The sequence below is a fragment of the Eretmochelys imbricata genome, chromosome 9, assembly GCF_965152235.1.
Source record: "Eretmochelys imbricata isolate rEreImb1 chromosome 9, rEreImb1.hap1, whole genome shotgun sequence".
NCBI classification, from domain to species: Eukaryota; Metazoa; Chordata; order Testudines; family Cheloniidae; genus Eretmochelys; species Eretmochelys imbricata.
In genome coordinates this window covers 102,248,668-102,267,099 of record NC_135580.1, presented here as the reverse complement: position 1 = coordinate 102,267,099, position 18,432 = coordinate 102,248,668, and the positions used below count along the sequence as shown (strand labels likewise).

General features: G+C 53.3%; 2 protein-coding genes and 1 pseudogene across 3 annotated transcripts in view; 2 read left to right on the top strand and 1 right to left on the bottom strand.

Moving 5' to 3' along the window:
- The first annotated feature begins 3,442 nt into the window (after positions 1 to 3,442).
- On the top strand, positions 3,443 to 4,625 carry LOC144270599 (serine protease 23-like; annotated as a pseudogene).
- Positions 4,626 to 7,093: 2,468 nt separating this feature from the next.
- Positions 7,094 to 12,986, bottom strand: LOC144270327 (nuclear cap-binding protein subunit 2). Of its 2 annotated transcripts, none has more exons than XM_077826718.1 (4): positions 12,830 to 12,986; positions 11,079 to 11,260; positions 8,523 to 8,661; positions 7,094 to 7,824 (listed from the first exon to the last, which is right to left on the bottom strand). In XM_077826718.1, exons 1-4 carry the CDS (start codon positions 12,914 to 12,916, stop codon positions 7,726 to 7,728), a joined length of 507 nt encoding a protein of 168 aa, XP_077682844.1. In that variant the 5' UTR covers positions 12,917 to 12,986; the 3' UTR covers positions 7,094 to 7,725. The 2 variants fall into 2 exon arrangements, with proteins under 2 accessions (XP_077682844.1, XP_077682845.1); XM_077826719.1 differs by having other exon boundaries at positions 11,079 to 11,255; positions 12,830 to 12,974.
- A 1,759-nt stretch (positions 12,987 to 14,745) lies between these two features.
- Positions 14,746 to 18,432, top strand: part of TEX11 (testis expressed 11) — a 142,235-nt gene continuing 138,548 nt past the window's right edge. Inside the window, exons 1-3 of the mRNA XM_077827052.1 lie at positions 14,746 to 14,846; positions 16,403 to 16,458; positions 18,212 to 18,333. Of these exons, the coding sequence (XP_077683178.1) occupies positions 16,425 to 16,458; positions 18,212 to 18,333 (156 nt within the window). The 5' untranslated portion in view covers positions 14,746 to 14,846; positions 16,403 to 16,424. The remainder of the gene's footprint in view (positions 14,847 to 16,402; positions 16,459 to 18,211; positions 18,334 to 18,432) is intronic.

Sequence of the window (18,432 nt, the reverse complement as noted above, 5' to 3'; positions counted from 1 at the left end):
ACCCAGTGAGTCTGTGTCAGGGGGAATTTTACCCCACATCTTCCGATTCTCAGTCCTGTGCTTTAGCCACTAGACAATACTTCCCTTCATGCTTCCTTAGTGGTAACACCTGACAGTTACATGTCTTCATCTTGACAGCTTTCTCCAGGTTTGAAACCCAAGAGGAAGTCCCATTGCTCTGCAGTTTGCTGTGCTGTGGAAGGGATGTGAAAGGCAGCCTGAACTCTGCTCTTTCTTATCCCCTTTTAGCTCTATTCTGGGCTTGAGGAGCTGTCAGGGATGACACCTGCCCCTTCTCAGCAGGCCCCTAGGGCAGTGTCTGTTCTTCACAAGGGCCATATTAACTTCAATGTGCAGCTCAAAACATCAAAAAGGGGAAATGAATAATGGAGTCATTATAAGGCGCCTTCCCCTTTCGTTCTGTTGCTTGCCTGAGCCCAAGCATGTTGCAGGCATGAGAGAGATGCTTTTGTTTCCTGGGTGTGCCCCTCTCATTCCTTTTTACTAGAGCCTTGCCAGGTTGCCTAAGGACCTGTGCATGCATGTGTGTGTGAGCTGGGTCTCCTGAGTTTGGAAGAGGCCTGACTTATGGGGGGAGGAAAGCACCTGGGAGGGTTACCTGTTGCTGGGTAAGGAGAAGCATGGTTATCAGATTACTAGGGTAGGTGTGTGCGTCCCTCTTAAGTAAGATGGTGTGTGGTGGTGGCGGGAGCTGGATAAGAGGAAAGTGGCAAATGCAGCATTAAGGACTCCAACACAATGGGCAGTGAGAGAGTTTGAACAAAGTCCTTGAAGAGAAGTGTCTATGGCCAAGTACCAGCCCTGGAGAGCAGAGAGCCTTGTATGGAACGCTAGTGTGTCTAGCATGTACCACTCAGAGGCCCCATCTCCCCAAGGGCTCTTCCTGTTCTGCCACCAGGTGGCAGTTTCAGCTTTCAGAGAAATTGCTGAAAGGGAATCTGTTCCGTAAGTTTCAGAGTAGTAGCCATATTAGTCTGTATCTGCAAAAAGAAAAGGTGTACTTGTGGCACCTTAGAGACTAACAAATAAGTGTGTTTGTGGTTTTCTCTCTAATCCCTCCCTCCAGCTATGATGCCAGTTGGGTAGGCTGGGGCAACAGGAGTGTGGCAGATGGAGCCTCTGGAATGCCCCTGGTGCATGGTCCCTCCAGAATTAAAGAAATTTTCCAATTTCTTTAACTTTCTTGATCACACAGAAGCTGCCAGTAAACACCAAGCCAAGTGAGGAAGGTTCACTCGTATCCTGGAGAGTCTCAAACAGGCTGCAGCCATGGAACATTTTGCTCACAACTTGAGCCTGGGTTTGTTCATAGCAGGGCCTTCTAGGGTAACAATAAATAAATAAAATGGACTTTTGACTACCTTTCAACTACTTTTTTGCACAGCCCACAAAGTGGTTTGATATGGTTGGCAACCAGAAAATGTTCAGACCTAGAAGTACTGGCTGGCGGGTCAAGCTGAGATGCATTTGCACAGTGACAGGAACAGTAGGCTCAAGGCTGAGGTGCATTACTAGAGCTGTGTGTGTGGGAAACCCAAGGCTGGCACAGCTGTGGGGGCTGCAGGTCCGAATTGAAGCCCTTGGTGTGCAGAAAGCCTGCACAGTGCCTGCTGCTCTGCCTGGCTCCAGCCAGTGCTCTCCTCTAATTTTTATACAAAATTAACTTCCACATTTTTTTAACAGAAGAAAATATTCTGACAAGACCTGGCTGTGGGTACAGGGGCTTTCCAGGTGGCCCTGTTGGGGTTGGGTTTAAGCAGCTTCCTTAACACAGGAGCTGTTGGCTGAGGGACACTCCTCCTGCAGGTGTCTGTGGAGGGGATTCCCTTCTCTCTGTGTATATTTAGAGCAGGAAAGCTGTGAAAGGCTGTGTGTATTTAGACTGCCTGTGCAAATTTGTTTTGAAGTTACAGAATCAGCCTCCTAGGGGAGACAATTGTATTGATTACTGCCCCTGCTGGTAGCCCCAGTGGCTTATTCCTGGGTAGAGCAGTTATATGGTTAATCCACTGAAAATAGGTGGGAGGAGTAAATTCCTTGTCCTCTGGGAAGGTGGCAGTTCCCTGTTGGAATGTGAGGAGTTGCTGTCAGCTGTCCTTGGAGGTGCAAATCCTGGAATGCAGAAAATCATCCAACAGGCAGCTAGAGCTATTGAAGTGAACGAGGAAACCTCATCCGCCTGTGGCCTATACACATCTGCAAGGGTCTGTGCTGCAGGGCCTGCTGGCAGTGGAGCACTGGGAGCTCAGGCTCCTAAAGGCAAAGGCTTGATTGGGTTGATAGTCACTAAGCACCAGGCAGGTTCTGACCCGCCCCACATACTGTTCTTTGTTCAATATCTTCATAAATGATCTGGAGGATGGTGTGGATTGCATTCTCAGCAAATTTGCGGATGATACTAAACTGGGAGGAGTGGTAGATACGCTGGAGGGCAGGGATAGGATACAGAGGGACCTAGACAAATTGGAGGATTGGGCCAAAAGAATCTGATGAGGTTCAATAAGGATAAGTGCAGGGTCCTGCACTTAGGACGGAAGAATCCAATGCACCGCTACAGACTAGGGACCAAATGGCTAGGCAGCAGTTCTGCGGAAAAGGACCTAGGGGTGACAGTGGACGAGAAGCTGGATATGAGCCAGCAGTGTGCCCTTGTTGCCAAAAAGGCCAATGGCATTTTGGGATGTATAAGTAGGGGCATAGTGAGCAGATCGAGGGACGTGATTGTCCCCCTCTATTCGACATTGGCAAGGCCTCATCTGGAGTACTGTGTCCAGTTTTGGGCCCCACACTACAAGAAGGATGTGGATAAATTGGAGAGAGTCCAGCGAAGGGCAACAAAAATGATTAGGGGTCTGGAACACATGACTTATGAGGAGAGGCTGAGGGAACTGGGATTGTTTAGTCTGCAGAAGAGAAGAATGACGGGGGATTTGATAGCTGCTTTCAACTACCTGAAAGGGGATTCCAGAGAGGATGGTTCTAGACTATTCTCAGTGGTGGAAGAGGACAGGAGTAATGGTCTCAAGTTGCAGTGGGGAAGGTTTAGGTTGGATATTAGGAAAAACTTTTTCACTAGGAGGGTGGTGAAACACTGGAATGCGTTGCCTTGGGAGGTGGTGGAATCTCCTTCCTTAGAAGTTTTTAAGGTCAGGCTTGACAAAGCCCTGGCTGGGATGATTTAATTGGGGATGGGCCCTGCTTTGAGCAGGGGGTTGGACTAGATGACCTCCTGAGGTCCCTTCCAACCCTAATATTCTATGATTCTACTGCATGTATGTGGCAACAGCCTGGCTGTGAGCAACACAGTCACAATGCTCCGACTTCAAGCTCCTGGCATTGGGGGCCAGCCCTTTGGGCCCCACTGGGAGGAGTCTGTCATATGGATTAATTTTCTCCTTGTCGTGCCTTTGCAGGTTCTGCACAATGATTTGCCTGCAGGTGGTTGCTGCCCTATTTTTCTTGCCAGCCCTTCTTCCCAGCACTGCCTCAGGTGACCCGATCCCTGCTCTCATTCCTTAGTCCACACTGCTGCTACCCAAGCCGCAGTTCTGGCTCAGCCAGTCCTGAAGCTGACAATGCACTGCGATGAGGCGTGTGGCCAGCGAGAGGCGAGCCTGGTCCCCCAGGATTTCCAGGACCACCTGTCCTCTGAGACTGTGTATGCCAGAGGTATCCTCACACTTACCACAGTGGAGCTGGGCCCATTTGTGGGCAGCATGGAGAGGCAGAGGCACAGATGGGCGATTTTCTCTCAGCGGGCACCGTTTTCTGCTGAACTTCCCCTTCTCTGCTGCAGTCAAAATCTCCACAGGGTGCACTGGTGTGTGGTGTCTGAGCACCACGTGTTCACCGCTGCCCACTGCAGCCATGATGGCAAAGACTATATCAAGGGCGCCACGAAAATCAAGGTGGGCTTCTTAACACGGGCCCAGAACACTGGGAGTGAGACTGAGCTAGGGAAGCTGGTGATGCACTGAGCGCTGGTGAAGTGCACACAGGTGCCCAAGGGTTGGATCTGGGGCTCTGATTCCATCAACACAGGGATTATGCCCTGCTGGAGCTGTGCAGACCCCATCCGCGCCCCTACATGATGCTGATGGTGGTACTGGCAGTGGAGGACATGGCTGGGAAGAGGATCCATTTCTCTGGGTTTGACAGTGACTGGCCTGGCGAGCTGGTTTACCAGTTCTGTGGTGTGGAGGATGAGACAGCCCACCTCAACTACCAGCACTGTGATGCCAGGCCTGGTGCCTCTGGGGTCTATGGCAAGATGTGGGACCCCAAGCAGCACAAGTGGGAGAGGAAGGTCATTGGGATCTTCTCAGGTCACAAGTGGCTGGGGAGCAGCATGGCTGTAATGTGGCTGTTCGCTTCACAGCCCCCAAGTTTGCTTAGATTTGTTACTGGATCAAAGGAGATTATACCAACTGTTAGAACGAGTGAGCTGGGGCCTTACCCACCATCCACCCCAGAGACCATGTTTGCGGGCTTCCTGCCACTGAGCCTGCCCTGTCCTTGGGGTCTGCACAGGTGTGTGAAGAGGGTCAGGGACCCACTGCTGAATGGGGATGAGCCTGTGCTGTTTCCTAGCAAGGCAGCTACACTGCCAAGCCTCATCCTACTTGTGTCTCGGGAGGTCTGTAAGTCCCTTGGGATCAACTGGGGAAAGGCACCCCATGGCAGGATCAGGATCACAGTCACAACTTTACCCCTCTCCTCCAGCCCCAGGCAACATTCACTTAAGGGCAATTACAATCAAGCTTTTCCTTCCCATGCAGCTCAGCGTGGACAAAGGTGTACTTCTTTCTCTGCTTTCCCTGGGGCTGGTGGGTGTGAGGAGCCTGTGGCAATGTGCACACAAAGGCTGGGCTCTCTTTGTTCCCGTGGCATTCAGTCCATGGTGCTTGGCCAGGTCCTAGTTCCACTGCATGAGCAGAGGAAGATGCACAGTCCCCGTTTCCAAAAGGGCTGGTGGGTAGTTTGAGACCCTGTGGCGGAAGTTAGTGTGATCTGTGTCCCTCAGCATCTTGGTTCTGCAAAAGCAGTCTGGCCCTTGGTCACTGAAAAGAGATCTCCTGCTTTCAATGTGTTACTTCTCAAGACTGGGAGGAGCAGTCTCTGTGTTTGCTTCTGAGCTGTGTGGAATTTCTATTGGGTCCTGGTGAAAATTTCTGTTGGTGTGCTGGTGAAAGGGGCCTGAATGGCAGTCCTGGAGACTGACTCTTCTAGGCACAGCAAGGAGCTCAGCTAGGGTGGGAATGAGGCCAGTCCCAATGGCTCATCCAGTCATTGCCCTCTGATGACACTATCAGTGAGGCCAGTTCTAATTGGTGTAGGATGGTGTGATGTAAACACCTGTTCACTAAGAACTGGACTGAGACCCACCTCCCCTCCACTCCCACCATCTTTTCCCCAGAGTAGGGCTCCCAAGTCTTTATCTACTGGCAGTGGCCCTTACTGTTAATGTAATGTTTGTGATGGATCCCTCTAGGCTAATATATATCTAAATAAATAAGTGAGAGTACGGATTTCTCCTTTGCATCATGCATGAAATGGGAAGGGAACTCATCTGTCTGGACTAGCAACCTTCCAGAGGTGCTGTTCCTACAGAGCAGGAACTGTCAGAAACTTCACTGCACGGTATGGTGCTGCTTCCTGAGATTATGCCACCTGAGGAGTCTGTCCTGGATGTTCAGGGACTCTGCTAATGAAGGCACAAGGCTGCTGTGCTATAGGGGGAGCCCTGAGACACTCCCTGTCCTGACAACAGTGGGGAAGGGGGCTTGGGCGTAGCACCACTCGTGTTTATGGCGCTTTACAGAGAAACAAAGACAGTGTCTGCTCCCAGTAGCTTATAATCGAGGAACACTGATGCTTCCAACACCTGCTCAGGCTGCTGTAGATTTCCAGCTGCTCTCTCCTATCACATAGAAGGGACCTCATGGGTCACAGCCACTCCTCCATGGGTGAGTGGCATCGGGTTAGAGAAGGGTTATTCCCTGTTGTACGTTTGATCCTGTGAAGTTCTACTCCTTGTCCTGGGAGACACTCCTACAGCCTGACAGCTGTGAGAGATTCTCCCTGACACTCTGCTTCTGTTTTCCTATAAGTGGCTGTGCCTCCCTAAACACTTCTTGGGTGATTATCCCTTAGTCATCAAGGCTGTTGGGTAACTCAGTGTAACCACAGCTTAGTTTGGATGCCTGGTCATGTCCTGCCACTGAATAGGACAGAGGCAGCCCCTGCTTCCTCTGAAGCTCAGAGGCCATGAGCTGCTCTAAAAATATGTGATCTAATGCAAAAGAAGAATGCTCAAATAAATTGGTTAGTCTCTAAGGTGCCACAAGTCCTCCTGTTCTTTTTGTGAATACAGACTAACACGGCTGCTCCTCTGAAACCTGCAAAAGAAGAGACCATTGTGACACCTCATTATGCAGGGACAAGCAATTGGTGCTTACATGACCTCAAACCAACTCACAGTCAAGGCTTGACTTACGTAGAGTCACCGAGCAGAACTTGCTGTCGACAGCGCTTACTGAGTTTCACCTTTGCGGTTCCTTGCTCCTGAGGGCTCCTCAGACCCCAGTCACAAGTCAGAGCAACCTTGGCCATGCTCTTCACTAGGGTGATTCCCCCGTAGCCAGCTAAACTGGCTTTTAGCACAGCAGTAGGCTTGCAGCTCCTGCTTCCTGATCTGGCCTCAAGTGCGCTCTGGGCATTCACGATGATTCATATACTCTGTTACAAGACTTGGCACTGACTGCGATGGTAGGAAATGGGGAGACTTCCCAGCATTCGCTGATGTGGGGAACTGTGGGCTGAGTCTTCATCTTATTACAAGCAGGTGACTAAGTTTACCAATGCTTTTCATCTGGTGACAAACCAGCTACTAGCACAGAGTGCAATGGGAAGACAAGTGAGGCCAGCATCAAAGGGAAGACCCAAACAACAGCATGCAAGACTCATCTCCCCCACTGTGGTCAGATGAGAGCAGCTCTGACCTGCCAACAGGAGGTGTCCACCAGAAACCCTGCCACATACCCAATGGCAATGAAGCACAAACTGCAGTAGGTACAGGACTCAACATTTATTTAAAAAACCCAAAGACACAAACAAAACCATGGTGTAATAGTGAGGCTCTGCAACAGCCAGGTAACACCACAGGTACAGCAAGGACTATGACACTGCAGGACTGACTAAGCTAAGGGCCAGGAGTGCAGACAAGCACTCGCAAGTGACCAGTAAGATCTTGCCTTGCTTCTCTAACTTATACCAGCAACAATGCTTTAGAGCACCAGACAAGATTGTAAATTACATATTTTAAACTCCTGCCCCTACCGCAGAGCTGCACAAGCAGCCAGGAGGGCTTTGACGGCTGTTGTATTTCTCAGAAATCTGTGCTCTAAAGCAACCTCAGCTGTAATGACAACTGGAGGCAGAAGTCTGAGCGTGACATGCTGCACTTATTCTTAGTGAGAAATCCTGTAGAGTTGGCCGCTCTATTTTCTTGCTGCCCTGTATCAGGGCAGAACAGCCATTCCAGCCCAGAAGATATAAGGAATGAACAAATGTCAAACAGCCAGTCTAAGGGGGATTGCCTTTTGCTGAAACTTGGCTTCCACTCCACATCCCCATCCAAAGGGCCAGGACAGGACTAGCTGCGGAGAGACACAGCCCCTCTATGTGCTAGGACAGATTAGGCAATTAGTAGATTATAGTCTGGTGATTGGTTTTCTGCATCTGAATGATCTTGCCAAAGCCACCTCTTCCCACATCATAGTCTGTCCGGTACTCGTCTCGCACCTGAGGCAAAGCAACAACACAGAAATTAGCATTCTGCACCTGCCTAGACACAGACATTCTAAGAATCAGCATCCTCTTTCCACTCCATTGGTGGTGGGTTACAAGCCCTTGCAACTCCCTGAAATATCTTGCCAAGGAACCATTATCAAGGTGACTAATGAGAAGATCTCACATTTCTAATGGTGGGATCATCTTTAGCCATAACAAAGCAACAGGGAAGGGCAAAACACTGCTTGATTTTGCTTTGCAGTTCACCTTTATGAATCACCAAGGCTTGAGCCCAAAGCTGGAAACCTGGGCAGAAATGTGGGAAGGAATCTTACCTTCTGATTGGTGGGTATTGTTTGATGATTAGACAAACCTTACAACCATGCCATCCCCATTATTATCCTGTTTCTCACTCCCCACCTTGAGTCCTGCACGCTTTTGAGAAGACTAGGTTGAGGAGAGAGCAACGTTTCCTTTGGGCCATAGGAAGCTTGGGATCCAAACTTGCAAGTGACATTAAGCACCACGCTCCAACTCTAGTGCTACTATATAATCAGCTCTTCGAACGACTTTGGATTAACTTCAGTTCGTTACTGGGTCCGCCACGCACGTCCGCCTTCGTACTGGATCAGGCAAAGGTAGCACCCCCCAGCCCCAGCCCCCAGCCCCAAGGAAGCCAGGCTCAGTGCTGATGCTAGTACTCCCTTTACCTGTCCTCCAGTCTTTCCTCTCCCAAATTGTCGTCCCTCCTTAAACCCTGCATCCCAGTCAGTCCTGATGATCCGGTCATCCAGCCGAGTGCCATTGATAAACCTCATTGCATGCTCAGCATCTGCTCTTGTGTAATATCTGGAATTTGTTATAAGGAAGACTCCAAGTGTTGTTAAGCTGGTGAACCCCAGCTGCTCATGAGCAAAGAGGAGGAGAATGGTATTCACAGCACGGTGGAGTCTGGCCTCCCAAGCCAATAGACACCAGTATTCTTGACAGAGCCAACGGCTCTATTTACGGCCATCTGATTATAGCTCCCTCCTTGCACAGCAACATGCTGCACCTTTGTACAGTAGTACCAATGCAGAGAAGGAAGTAGCGGGGCATCTCTCACATCAGAAAGAGATGAAGCAAGCAGGACAAGCCTGCCATCAGGTTGCTAAGTGCATTTGTTTTGGGGTCAGGATCTTCTGAATGGTTTTGAGGATTCGAACCTGCACTGGTCCTGTTTCCAGCCTTGCTTATGTAACAGTTTAACAATCCTCTTTATTCTACACTAGAGTCTACAGGGTGAATGGAAAGGGGAGAGGCCTAAGACTGGGCTAGGAAAGTAGCCTGTGCCTAAGGAGAGCCAGGATCATGAATTCTTCATTAAAGGGCGATTGCCAACAGCTTGTCTTGGCTGGCCCCTCCTTGACAATCTCTGCTGCGATTGCTGCTGCCGCTGCTAAAGAAACTGGGGTTGTAAAACTGATAGTTTATACATCCATGTTTTATTGGTTAAAATCAAGGTAAAGTACAAAAAAACCCACACGAGGCTATTGTACTAGCCCAAGGGTCGGCAACCAATGGCACGCGTGCCAAAGACGGCACACAAGCCGATTTTTAATGGCATGCTGCTGCCTGCTGGGTCCCAGCCGCCCGCCCCGCTCAGCCCGCTGCCAAACCCAGGCTGGGACCCTGGCAGGCAGCAGCGTGCCATTAAAAATCCTGCCCGCCCTGGCCCGCTCTTCTCCGCCCTCGCCCCCAGCAGGGGAAGGGTGAAGAAGCTTGGTCCTGCCGGCTGCTGCTGCAGGGCAGGCGAGCTCCCCGCCTCTTCCCCCAGCATGCTGGGTTCCTGCCCCTCCTCCTCTCCCTGGATCAGCTGATGGCTCTTGCAAGGGAGGGGGAGAAGTGGAGCCGGGGAGGAGATGGAGAAGAGGTGGGGACGGGGTCTCAGAGAAGGGAGGTGGAATCAGGGCATATCCCCTCCAGCCCCCTGCAGTGAGCCGCTCTGGGCAGGGGGCTGGGAGCACCCCCACCCTCCCAGCCCTCTGCCCTGACCCCTGAACAACCCCAGCCCTGACTCTTGCACCCCCACATTCCCACCCCCACCCCTTGCACCAAATGGGAGCTGCCCACGTAAGCACTCCACACCCAAACCTCCTGCCCCAACCCTGAGCCCCCTCCCTCATTCTAGCTCCCGGCCAGATCCTGCATCCTAACCCCCAGCCTGCTCCTTCACCCCAGCCCTGTGCTCAGTGCACTCCCACCCTTAGCTCAGTGCAGAGAGAGAGGAAGATAATGGGCTAGAACCAGGGAGAAGGCAGGTACCCACTCTATGTGCACAGGGCTGGGATGCCAGACTGGCAGCGGGCTGAGAGTGGCCGGCAGCTGGGACCCTGGCTGGCAGGAGCCAGCGGATAGAACCCCAGACAGGCAGTGGGCTGAGTGGCAGCAGGCTGAGTCGCTCAGCCCACTGCCAGTCTGGGGTTCTGGCCGCTGGCTCCTTGCCAGCCGGGGTCCTGGCCGCAGGCCCCGCTCAGCCTGCTGCCAGCCTAGGTGAATGGAACCCCAGGCCGGCAGCGCAAGATCAGCATTTTAATTTAAAATGAAGCTTCTTAAACATTTTGAAAACCTTGTTTACTTTACATACAACAATAGTTTAGTTATATAATACACAGACTTACAGAGACCTTCTAAAAAACATTAAAATGTATCACTGGCACATGAAACCTTAAAGTGAATAAATGAAGACTCGGCACACCACTTCTGAAAGGCTGACCCCTGTACTAGCCCATTCATCTATAGAATGAATGGGCTGAGGAAGGTACAGCTAGATGGTCTTAACACCTGGTGAAATTCTCTGGCCTCTGCTATGCAGGAGATCGGATTAGATAAGCACAATGATCCCTTCTGGCCTTAAAATCCATTAAATCAATTTAAGAGATGGAAATAAAGGGACCAAATGGTGTGGAATCCCTGTGACACACACAAAAAATACAAGAGGCTGTCCCATTGTTTTAATTTTCATTGCAAGCACCACAGCAATGTCTATGACTGAGGCAGTGTGGGAGAGAGAAAGTAGACCCTGTAAAGGGAAGGAAACTGTTTGGTACTGTGATGTTGAGAGTTCACAACTTTCATGCTTGCCAAACATATCACGCTGCATACCCAGCTCCTCCAGAAAGGCCAGGAACACTCTGTAACATGTTCAAGAGAGATGATAGGATGACGTGATTCAATCAAAGAGCACTGGGAGAAAAACCATTGCAACAGTAAATGACAAAGGATACTCCACAAAGCAGAAGCCACAAGGGGTTTTCTTGACCTTGTCCAGCCCCATGACAATCCTCTTGACATCTCCGCATTTGGAGAAGAGCTCCTGGATCTGCTCCTCAGTGGTGTAAAAGGACAGGTTGCCCACATACAGTGTGGACGAGAACTTCAGGGCCTTCTCCTGTAGGTACCGGCTACCCTGAGAGCACAACGAAGAATAAGTGCAGCCTGAGTGACCTGCTCTTCAGTGGGTGCTTGACCCACAGAGGCTGTGTGACCATTACATGTGCCCATTTGGGGACCCCCACCTTCAACTCCAGCTACTCCTACTCGGAGTTCTGGAGTGCCTGGGTTCAAGATGGCAAAATTGGCAATCACTGAATCAGGCGCAGGAATGTCCAGGCTGCGCCCCATGCACTGCTCCCTGTCCCAGAGACCCCTGCCTCCCTGAGGCACCTCCCGCCCCCCCGTGCTGTACTTGCCCTGGGCTCCCCGCAGGCTCTGTCCCTGACCATCCGTGCTGTGAACCCCCCGCCCCTCCCTCAGGCTCTGTCCCTGCCCCCCCCGGCACTGTGCACCCCCCGCCCCTCCCTCAGGCTCTGTCCCTGTCCCCCCCGTGCTGTGAACCCCCTGCCCCTCCCGCAGGCTCTGCCCCTGCCCCCCCCGTGCTGTGAACCCCCCGCCCCTCCCGCAGGCTCTGCCCCCTGCGCTGTGCACCCCCCTTCCCTCCCTCAGGCTCTGTCCCTGTCCCCCAACACTGTGCACCCCCTGCCCCTCCCTCAGGCTCTGCCCCTGCCCCCCCCCCGGCGCTGTGCACCCCCTTCCCTCCCTCAGGCTCTGTCCCTGACCCCCCGTGCTGTGAACCCCCCGCCCCTCCCGCAGGCTCTGTCCCTGCCCCCCCCCGGCGCTGTGAACCCCCCGCCCCTCTCTCAGGCTCTGCCCTTGCCCCCCCGCGCTGTGCACCCCCCACAGGCTCTGCCCCCCCCCCCGCGCTGTGCACCCCCCGCCCCTCCCTCAGGCTCTGCCCCTGCCCCCCCCGGCGCTGTGCACCCCCTTCCCTCCCTCAGGCTCTGTCCCTGACCCCCCGTGCTGTGAACCCCCCGCCCCTCCCTCAGGCTCTGCCCTTGCCCCCCCCGCGCTGTGCACCCCCCACAGGCTCTGCCCCCCCCCGCGCTGTGCACCCCCCGCCCCTCCCTCAGGCTCTGTCCCTGCCCCCCCCCCGGCACTGTGAACCCCCCGCCCCTCTCTCAGGCTCTGCCCCTGCCCCCCCCGCGCTGTGCACCCCCCGCAGGCTCTGCCCCCCCCCGCGCTGTGCACCCCCCGCCCCTCCCTCAGGCTCTGTCCCTGTCCCCCCCGTGCTGTGAACCCCCCGCCCCTCCCTCAGGCTCTGTCCCTGTCCCCCCCGTGCTGTGCACCCCCCGCCCCTCCCGCAGGCTCTGCCCCTGCCCCCCCGCGCTGTGCACCCCCCCGCCCCTCTCTCAGGCTCTGCCCCCGCCCCTCCCTCAGGCTCTGTCCCTGTCCCCCCCGTGCTGTGAACCCCCCGCCCCTCCCTCAGGCTCTGTCCCTGTCCCCCCCGTGCTGTGAACCTCCCGCCCCTCCCGCAGGCTCTGCCCCCTGCCCCCCCCGCGCTGTGCACCCCCGCAGGCTCTGCCCCCCCCTCAGGCTCTGTCCCCCCGCCCCTCACTGGGCTCCCCGGGCGCTGGGCTCCCCAGTCCCTGTCCCGCCCCCCGAGGCCCGGGCACCGATCGCCTCCGGCCGGCCGGCGCACCCGGAAGTGCTGGTCCCGGTACTGGCTGATCTCGCAGTAGGAGTCGCTGTTGAGGCCGCTCAGCGTGGCGCTCAGCACCCCCGACATCCCGGCCCCGGCTCCCCGGAACCTTCCAGAACCAGCGCGGGTCCGACTGCGGGAGGGGGAAGGGCCGAGAAGCCCCATTGGCTAAGCGCCTGCCACTCATCGCGAGGAGGTCGGGCCGACAACCTCATTGGAGAGAGACACGGGGGCGGCCGTCCATCATGCCCTGCAAAGCCAATCAGAGCGCTGGGCAAGGCAGCTCCCGCCAATAAAGGAGAGGCGGGCCCAGCGCCCCGCCCCCTCTGGGAGCTGTCGTGTCCGGGGCCTGCCGCACGCCAGGCGGGGAACTACAGCTCCCAGCGTTCCGCACGCGGCCGGTTGGGCGGGAAACGGCGCCTGGCCGCGGCGGCGCGAGGCGAGTGCGGCCGCCTCGGCCCGCCCGCGAGGCGCCTGGGCCGTGAGCGGCGACGGAGCCCGGGGGAGGCGCTGCCGCGGGGGCTGCTGCGATAGGACCGCAGCGCCGGGCTCTGGGCTGCTCGCCGTCAGGGAGCGCTGCCCGTACGGCCCGCCGCCGGGCTGGGTGCTGGGGGGCAGTGGGGAGAAGCGCCGTGCCCCTGGGCGGGGGGGGGCAGAGCGAGGGGCGGCCACGAGCAGGGCCGTGCCCCTGGGCGGGGGGGGGGCAGAGCGAGGGGCGGCCACGAGCAGGGCCCTGCCCCTGGGCGGGGGGGGGGCCACGAGCAGGGCCGGGCCCCTGGGCGGGGGTGGGGGTGGGGCAGAGCGAGGGGCGGCCACGAGCGGGGCCCTGCCCCTGGGCGGGGGGGAGAGGGGGGGCAGAGCGAGGGGCGGCCACAAGCAGGGCTGTGCCCCTGGGAGGGGGGGGCAGAGCGAGGGGCGGCCACGAGCAGGGCCCTGCCCCTGGGAGGGGGGGGCAGAGCGAGGGGCGGCCACAAGCAGGGCTGTGCCCCTGGGCGGGGGGGCAGAGCGAGGGGCGGCCACGAGCAGGGCCCTGCCCCTGGGCGGGGGGGAGGGGGGGGGCAGAGCGAGGGGCGGCCACGAGCAGGGCCCTGCCCCTGGGGGAGGGGGGGGCAGAGCGAGGGGCGGCCACAAGCAGGGCCGTGCCCCTGGGCGGGGGGGCAGAGCGAGGGGCGGTCACGAGCAGGGCCCTGCCCCTGGGCGGGGGGGCAGAGCGAGGGGCGGCCACGAGCAGGGCCCTGCCCCTGGGAGGGGGGGGCAGAGCGAGGGGCGGCCACAAGCAGGGCCGTGCCCCTGGGCGGGGGGGCAGAGCGAGGGGCGGCCACGAGCAGGGCCCTGCCCCTGGGCGGGGGGGAGGGGGGGGGCAGAGCGAGGGGCGGCCACGAGCAGGGCCCTGCCCCTGGGGGAGGGGGGGGCAGAGCGAGGGGCGGCCACGAGCAGGGCCGTGCCCCTGGGCGGGGGGTGGGGCAGAGCGAGGGGCGGCCACGAGCAGGGCCGTGCCCCTGGGCGGGGGGTGGGGCAGAGCGAGGGGCGGCCACGAGCAGGGCCGTGCCCCTGGGCGGGGGTGGGGGTGGGGCAGAGCAAGGGGCGGCCACGAGCAGGGCCGTGCCCCTGGGCGGGGGTGGGGGTGGGGCAGAGCGAGGGGCGGCCACGAGCAGGGCCGTGCCCCTGGGCGGGGGTGGGGGTGGGGCAGAGCGAGGGGCGGCCACGAGCAGGGCCGTGCCCCTGGGCGGGGCGGGGGGCAGAGCAAGGGGCGGCCACGAGAAGCACCACACATCCAGGTACGGGGGGGACGACAACAGGAGGTGCATCGTGCCCCTGGGCAGGGTGTCAAGGGACAGAGCTGAGTGGGGGGAGAGGCCAGGAGAAGCACCAGGGTGTGTTCCCAGGATGCTCTTTGTTTTCCCTTGGTGTTGTATGTCAGACATGCTGGCGGCAGGGGGGCAGTCTCGCTGTCCATGATCAGCCCAGCTGTGTGCCAGGACAGTCACCTTCCCCCTGGGCTGGGACAAGCACTGTGGTACAATAAATGCGTTAATGTGATCCCTACCACCCCGTTGTTCCCTGGCCTGGCTGAAGAGCTGCTGGCTAGACCCTTCTCCAGATTCCCTTTGGCTCTGTTTAAAGAAAGAGTGCACAATGGTCCATAAGCTACTTAAGTGTCCCTCTAAACGCAAGAACTAAGAACTACACAGAGCTTTGATTACTTGTGTAATATTTCATCTGTGGTCTGTGCATACCTGTCAACCTGATGAGTCCCAGATGTTACTCCTGGGGGGAATTCTGTGCCAAAAAATTAAAAGTTCTGTAACAACAACAACAAAATTGTGAACACAATATTTTCAAATTCTTCATATTTTATTTGTCAAAATAACACAATGTAATCACATCAGTTTCAATGATTTTTGGTAATTAATTTCAAAGTACCTGTCAACAAGTATGTCTGTAACAATACAGACAACAAAAAAGATTCAGAAAATGTTTTTTGACAAATGGATTCTTTATTAGGCATATTAATACAGAACTCTGAGTAAGTAAATCATTTAAACTACAATATAGAGCCATATTTCCCGCACCACTCAGCAGCAGTGCAAAGGTTTGGGGGAGTCAGGAGTAACAAAGGAGCTGAGAGAGAGAGAAGTAATTGCTGGGAAGGAGCCTGGGTGTGAACTTGTAGGGCTGTTGGGTATGGGTGGGAAAACTATGGAAGATTTGGAGCGGGGGCTGGGAGGGATTGTTAGGGATCTTTCCCCATGCAGACCCTGGCTGACCCCTAGCCTCTCCCATTAAATCAGGCACATCTGTCCCTGCACCCCCATGTGTCCTTGCACCACCTGTCGATGTGTCCTTCCAGCCCCACTTAGACACCAATTCCCCCCATCCCCATGTGGCCCTGCACCTCCACTCCCACTCAGCCTCTCTCCCCACTAGCCCTTATGAGACCCTGTTTATGACGCCCCCCACCCCCGGCAGGCCCATGCTGTTTGTCTCCCCATATTCCCCAGTATCTTGACCTGGCCTGACAGGCATTGTGAAGAAGGCAGGCTCTTTCTCTTCCCTAGCAGGTTGGGAGCTGCTGCTCTGTTCTGGTGCCATAGCACCCTCTGGTGGGCAAAAAGCAGAACTGCAGCAACTTTTCCGCAGAAGCTTTTTTCTGTGCAAAAAATTAAAAATATGGGTGGCTCATTTAATTATGCATGTACAGTGGCATAGAATTCCCGCAAGAGTAAGATATGAGACAAGAATTAAAAATGGGAGAGTCAAAAATAGCCAATCAGAAATGTGGCAGAGCATTTAACATAAATCACAATTTCTGTAACTTTGTTCCTGAATTAGAATTTTTGCAGTAAATCACTTGTGGTAATGGAAGTGAGGAAATAGCAAGTAGATGTTTGGATAATGGTAAAAATGTGTCTAAAGGGATGCTGCTTCTATTGAAGTCAATGGTAAAATACCCTTGACTTCAGTGGGAGTGAGATCAGGCTTATAATAAGGAATAGATGAGAGGTATAGGCCTGTGTAGTAGAAAAGTTGCATATATGGCTTTTAAAATAATTTTGTGTGTGTATGTTAAAGGACTTGATTCAACGCTTTAGAAATGAAGGGGGAATCTCACTTACTGGAAATTAAAGGTACAAATCAATAATCTTTGAAAAACTAAACTTTTAGTCCATAATTGTGTAAATAATTCAGTGCTACACATGCATATTTTGTGTATCATGAGGGAAGCCATAGGGAATAAAAGCTTCATTCCCAGGTTTTTCTAATTATAGTCAGGAAAATCTGACTCTTCCTGGTGATATGCTTTGTCTTGGAGCCTGAATGTCAGGGAAGGCTTGATTAGTAAGAGCTAGATGCACTGTGGAAGGATGGTTTTCTTAGGCAGCTAGGGAGAATAACATTTCTGGCCCTGAATAAATGCTTGAGATTAGTTTAGTGTGGGCTGTAAAGGTTTTGTCTAGCCCCATGCCCAGTAAAGTGAGCACACAAATACAGAGGAGAAACAGGGAAGGAAATATCAAGCATGCTGTCCAATTTGCAGTCCATAATAGCCACTTGATGACTATCTTCAGCCGAAGAAAAACAAATCACATTATATAACTTACAAACAAAGAATGTGTGATTAGGCTTGATGTGCTAGAAGAACTGTTCACAGTCAAAGAAATTTTGGAGACAGGCTGGATTTTTATTAGAAAAATAATAAATATATATAGTCAGATTTCTGTGAAACCCTACAAAATGGCCTTGCATGGTGCTGAAGAAGCCCTCCCCTTTCAGTTAGGACATTTCAACAAAACTTGTTTTGCTTTTTCCAGAAGTTGTTTTTGGTGACTTTATAGGTTAAATTAATTATCTATTATAATATATTTTTTATTTATTATTATTTATTAGCATTTAGTTGGGTAAAAACAAATATCTGTAGTGAATAAAAAATGTTCCTGCCCTGCATCTGACTGAAGGTTGTTCTCAGCAAGGCAGAGGTATCTTATTTTCCTTGTACTGTGCTTAGCTAATCAGTGCTCGAAAAGCAACTGGTTAGTGGGTAAAATAACACTTGAATAATTACAGAACTAGAGACAAGGGAGACATTGAGAGGTTTTTGTTTCTCAAACCTGTACGTGGAGAAGTTTTTACATTATGATGAACACCACATATTGAAAAGGGAGTGAGGGCCTTCCATTGATTGGAAACCCAGTAAAGTGATCTAATTCTCTCTATATTCAGTGACTGGTTAATACAGCAGCTAATTGAGTTTGTCAGTTTTCCTTTTAAACCAGGGGAGGAATTTAGAGACCCAGAATAGCAGTTTTATTTGTTTTTTTTTTTTTAAATCATATGCTTCATAACAGATTGTATGGGAGTTTCAGGATTCTAGGCTCAGTCTATCATAAGAATTGTGACATTCCTTTCAGCCTTCTTAATAAAAGCACTTAATAACTCACTCACAGTAAAGTTACTGAACGCAGGTTTCGTGCAACATTGTACTGTTAGAGAGTGCCAAAGGGTAAAAGTCATTTAGAATGGAAACAAAGTGTCAGGAAAGAAATTTTTTTTAGCAAATTAAATGTTGGGCCAAAAGTTGCTCTCGTTGCCTGGATTCAACTCCATGTAAGTCAACAGATTTAATTGATGCAGCTCACCAGAATTTAGCCTCATTGCTTACGTAAAAACTTCCTTTAGGTTTCAGAATTATTTCTTATGAGCTGTTTTATTTATCTTCCCTCAGGCTCTGCCTTCGCTCTGTGTTTATTTAGTAGACAGAAGGATATGGAGAAAATGTAAACTGATTGTTTTCTCTTGTTCAGACATTCACAAATGATGTGCTGCTCTTAATCTTTGTGTGAAGTTCACTGCATTGCTGTCTTTTGTTTGTCTTTCTTTCAGTGCTGATTCAAGAGCTGGTGAAAAAAGACACCTCATCAAATGTAACTGAGATCATTGACAAACTGTTCAGTGAGATAGAATGTGTGGATAACGAGGCTGGGAATGAGATTCATGAGGTTCAGGTAGAAGGCTGGAAATAATTGCTGAGAACACTGGGTGTTTAAAAACAATCTAATCTTGTGGCTGAGGTAAAGGTGAACAGCTCTGTGTTGGCCATGTAA

Coding starts and splice junctions, on each gene's coding strand:
- LOC144270327 (XM_077826718.1), bottom strand. CDS start 12,916: ATGTCGGGGGTGCTGAGCGCCACGCTGAGCGGCCTCAACAGCGACTCC. Junction 8,662..11,078: donor TGTGGCTTCTGCTTTGTGGA/GTATCCTTTGTC, acceptor AACAAATTCCAG/ATATTACACAAGAGCAGATG. Junction 7,825..8,522: donor GAGGAAAGACTGGAGGACAG/GTAAAGGGAGTA, acceptor GCTTTGCCTCAG/GTGCGAGACGAGTACCGGAC.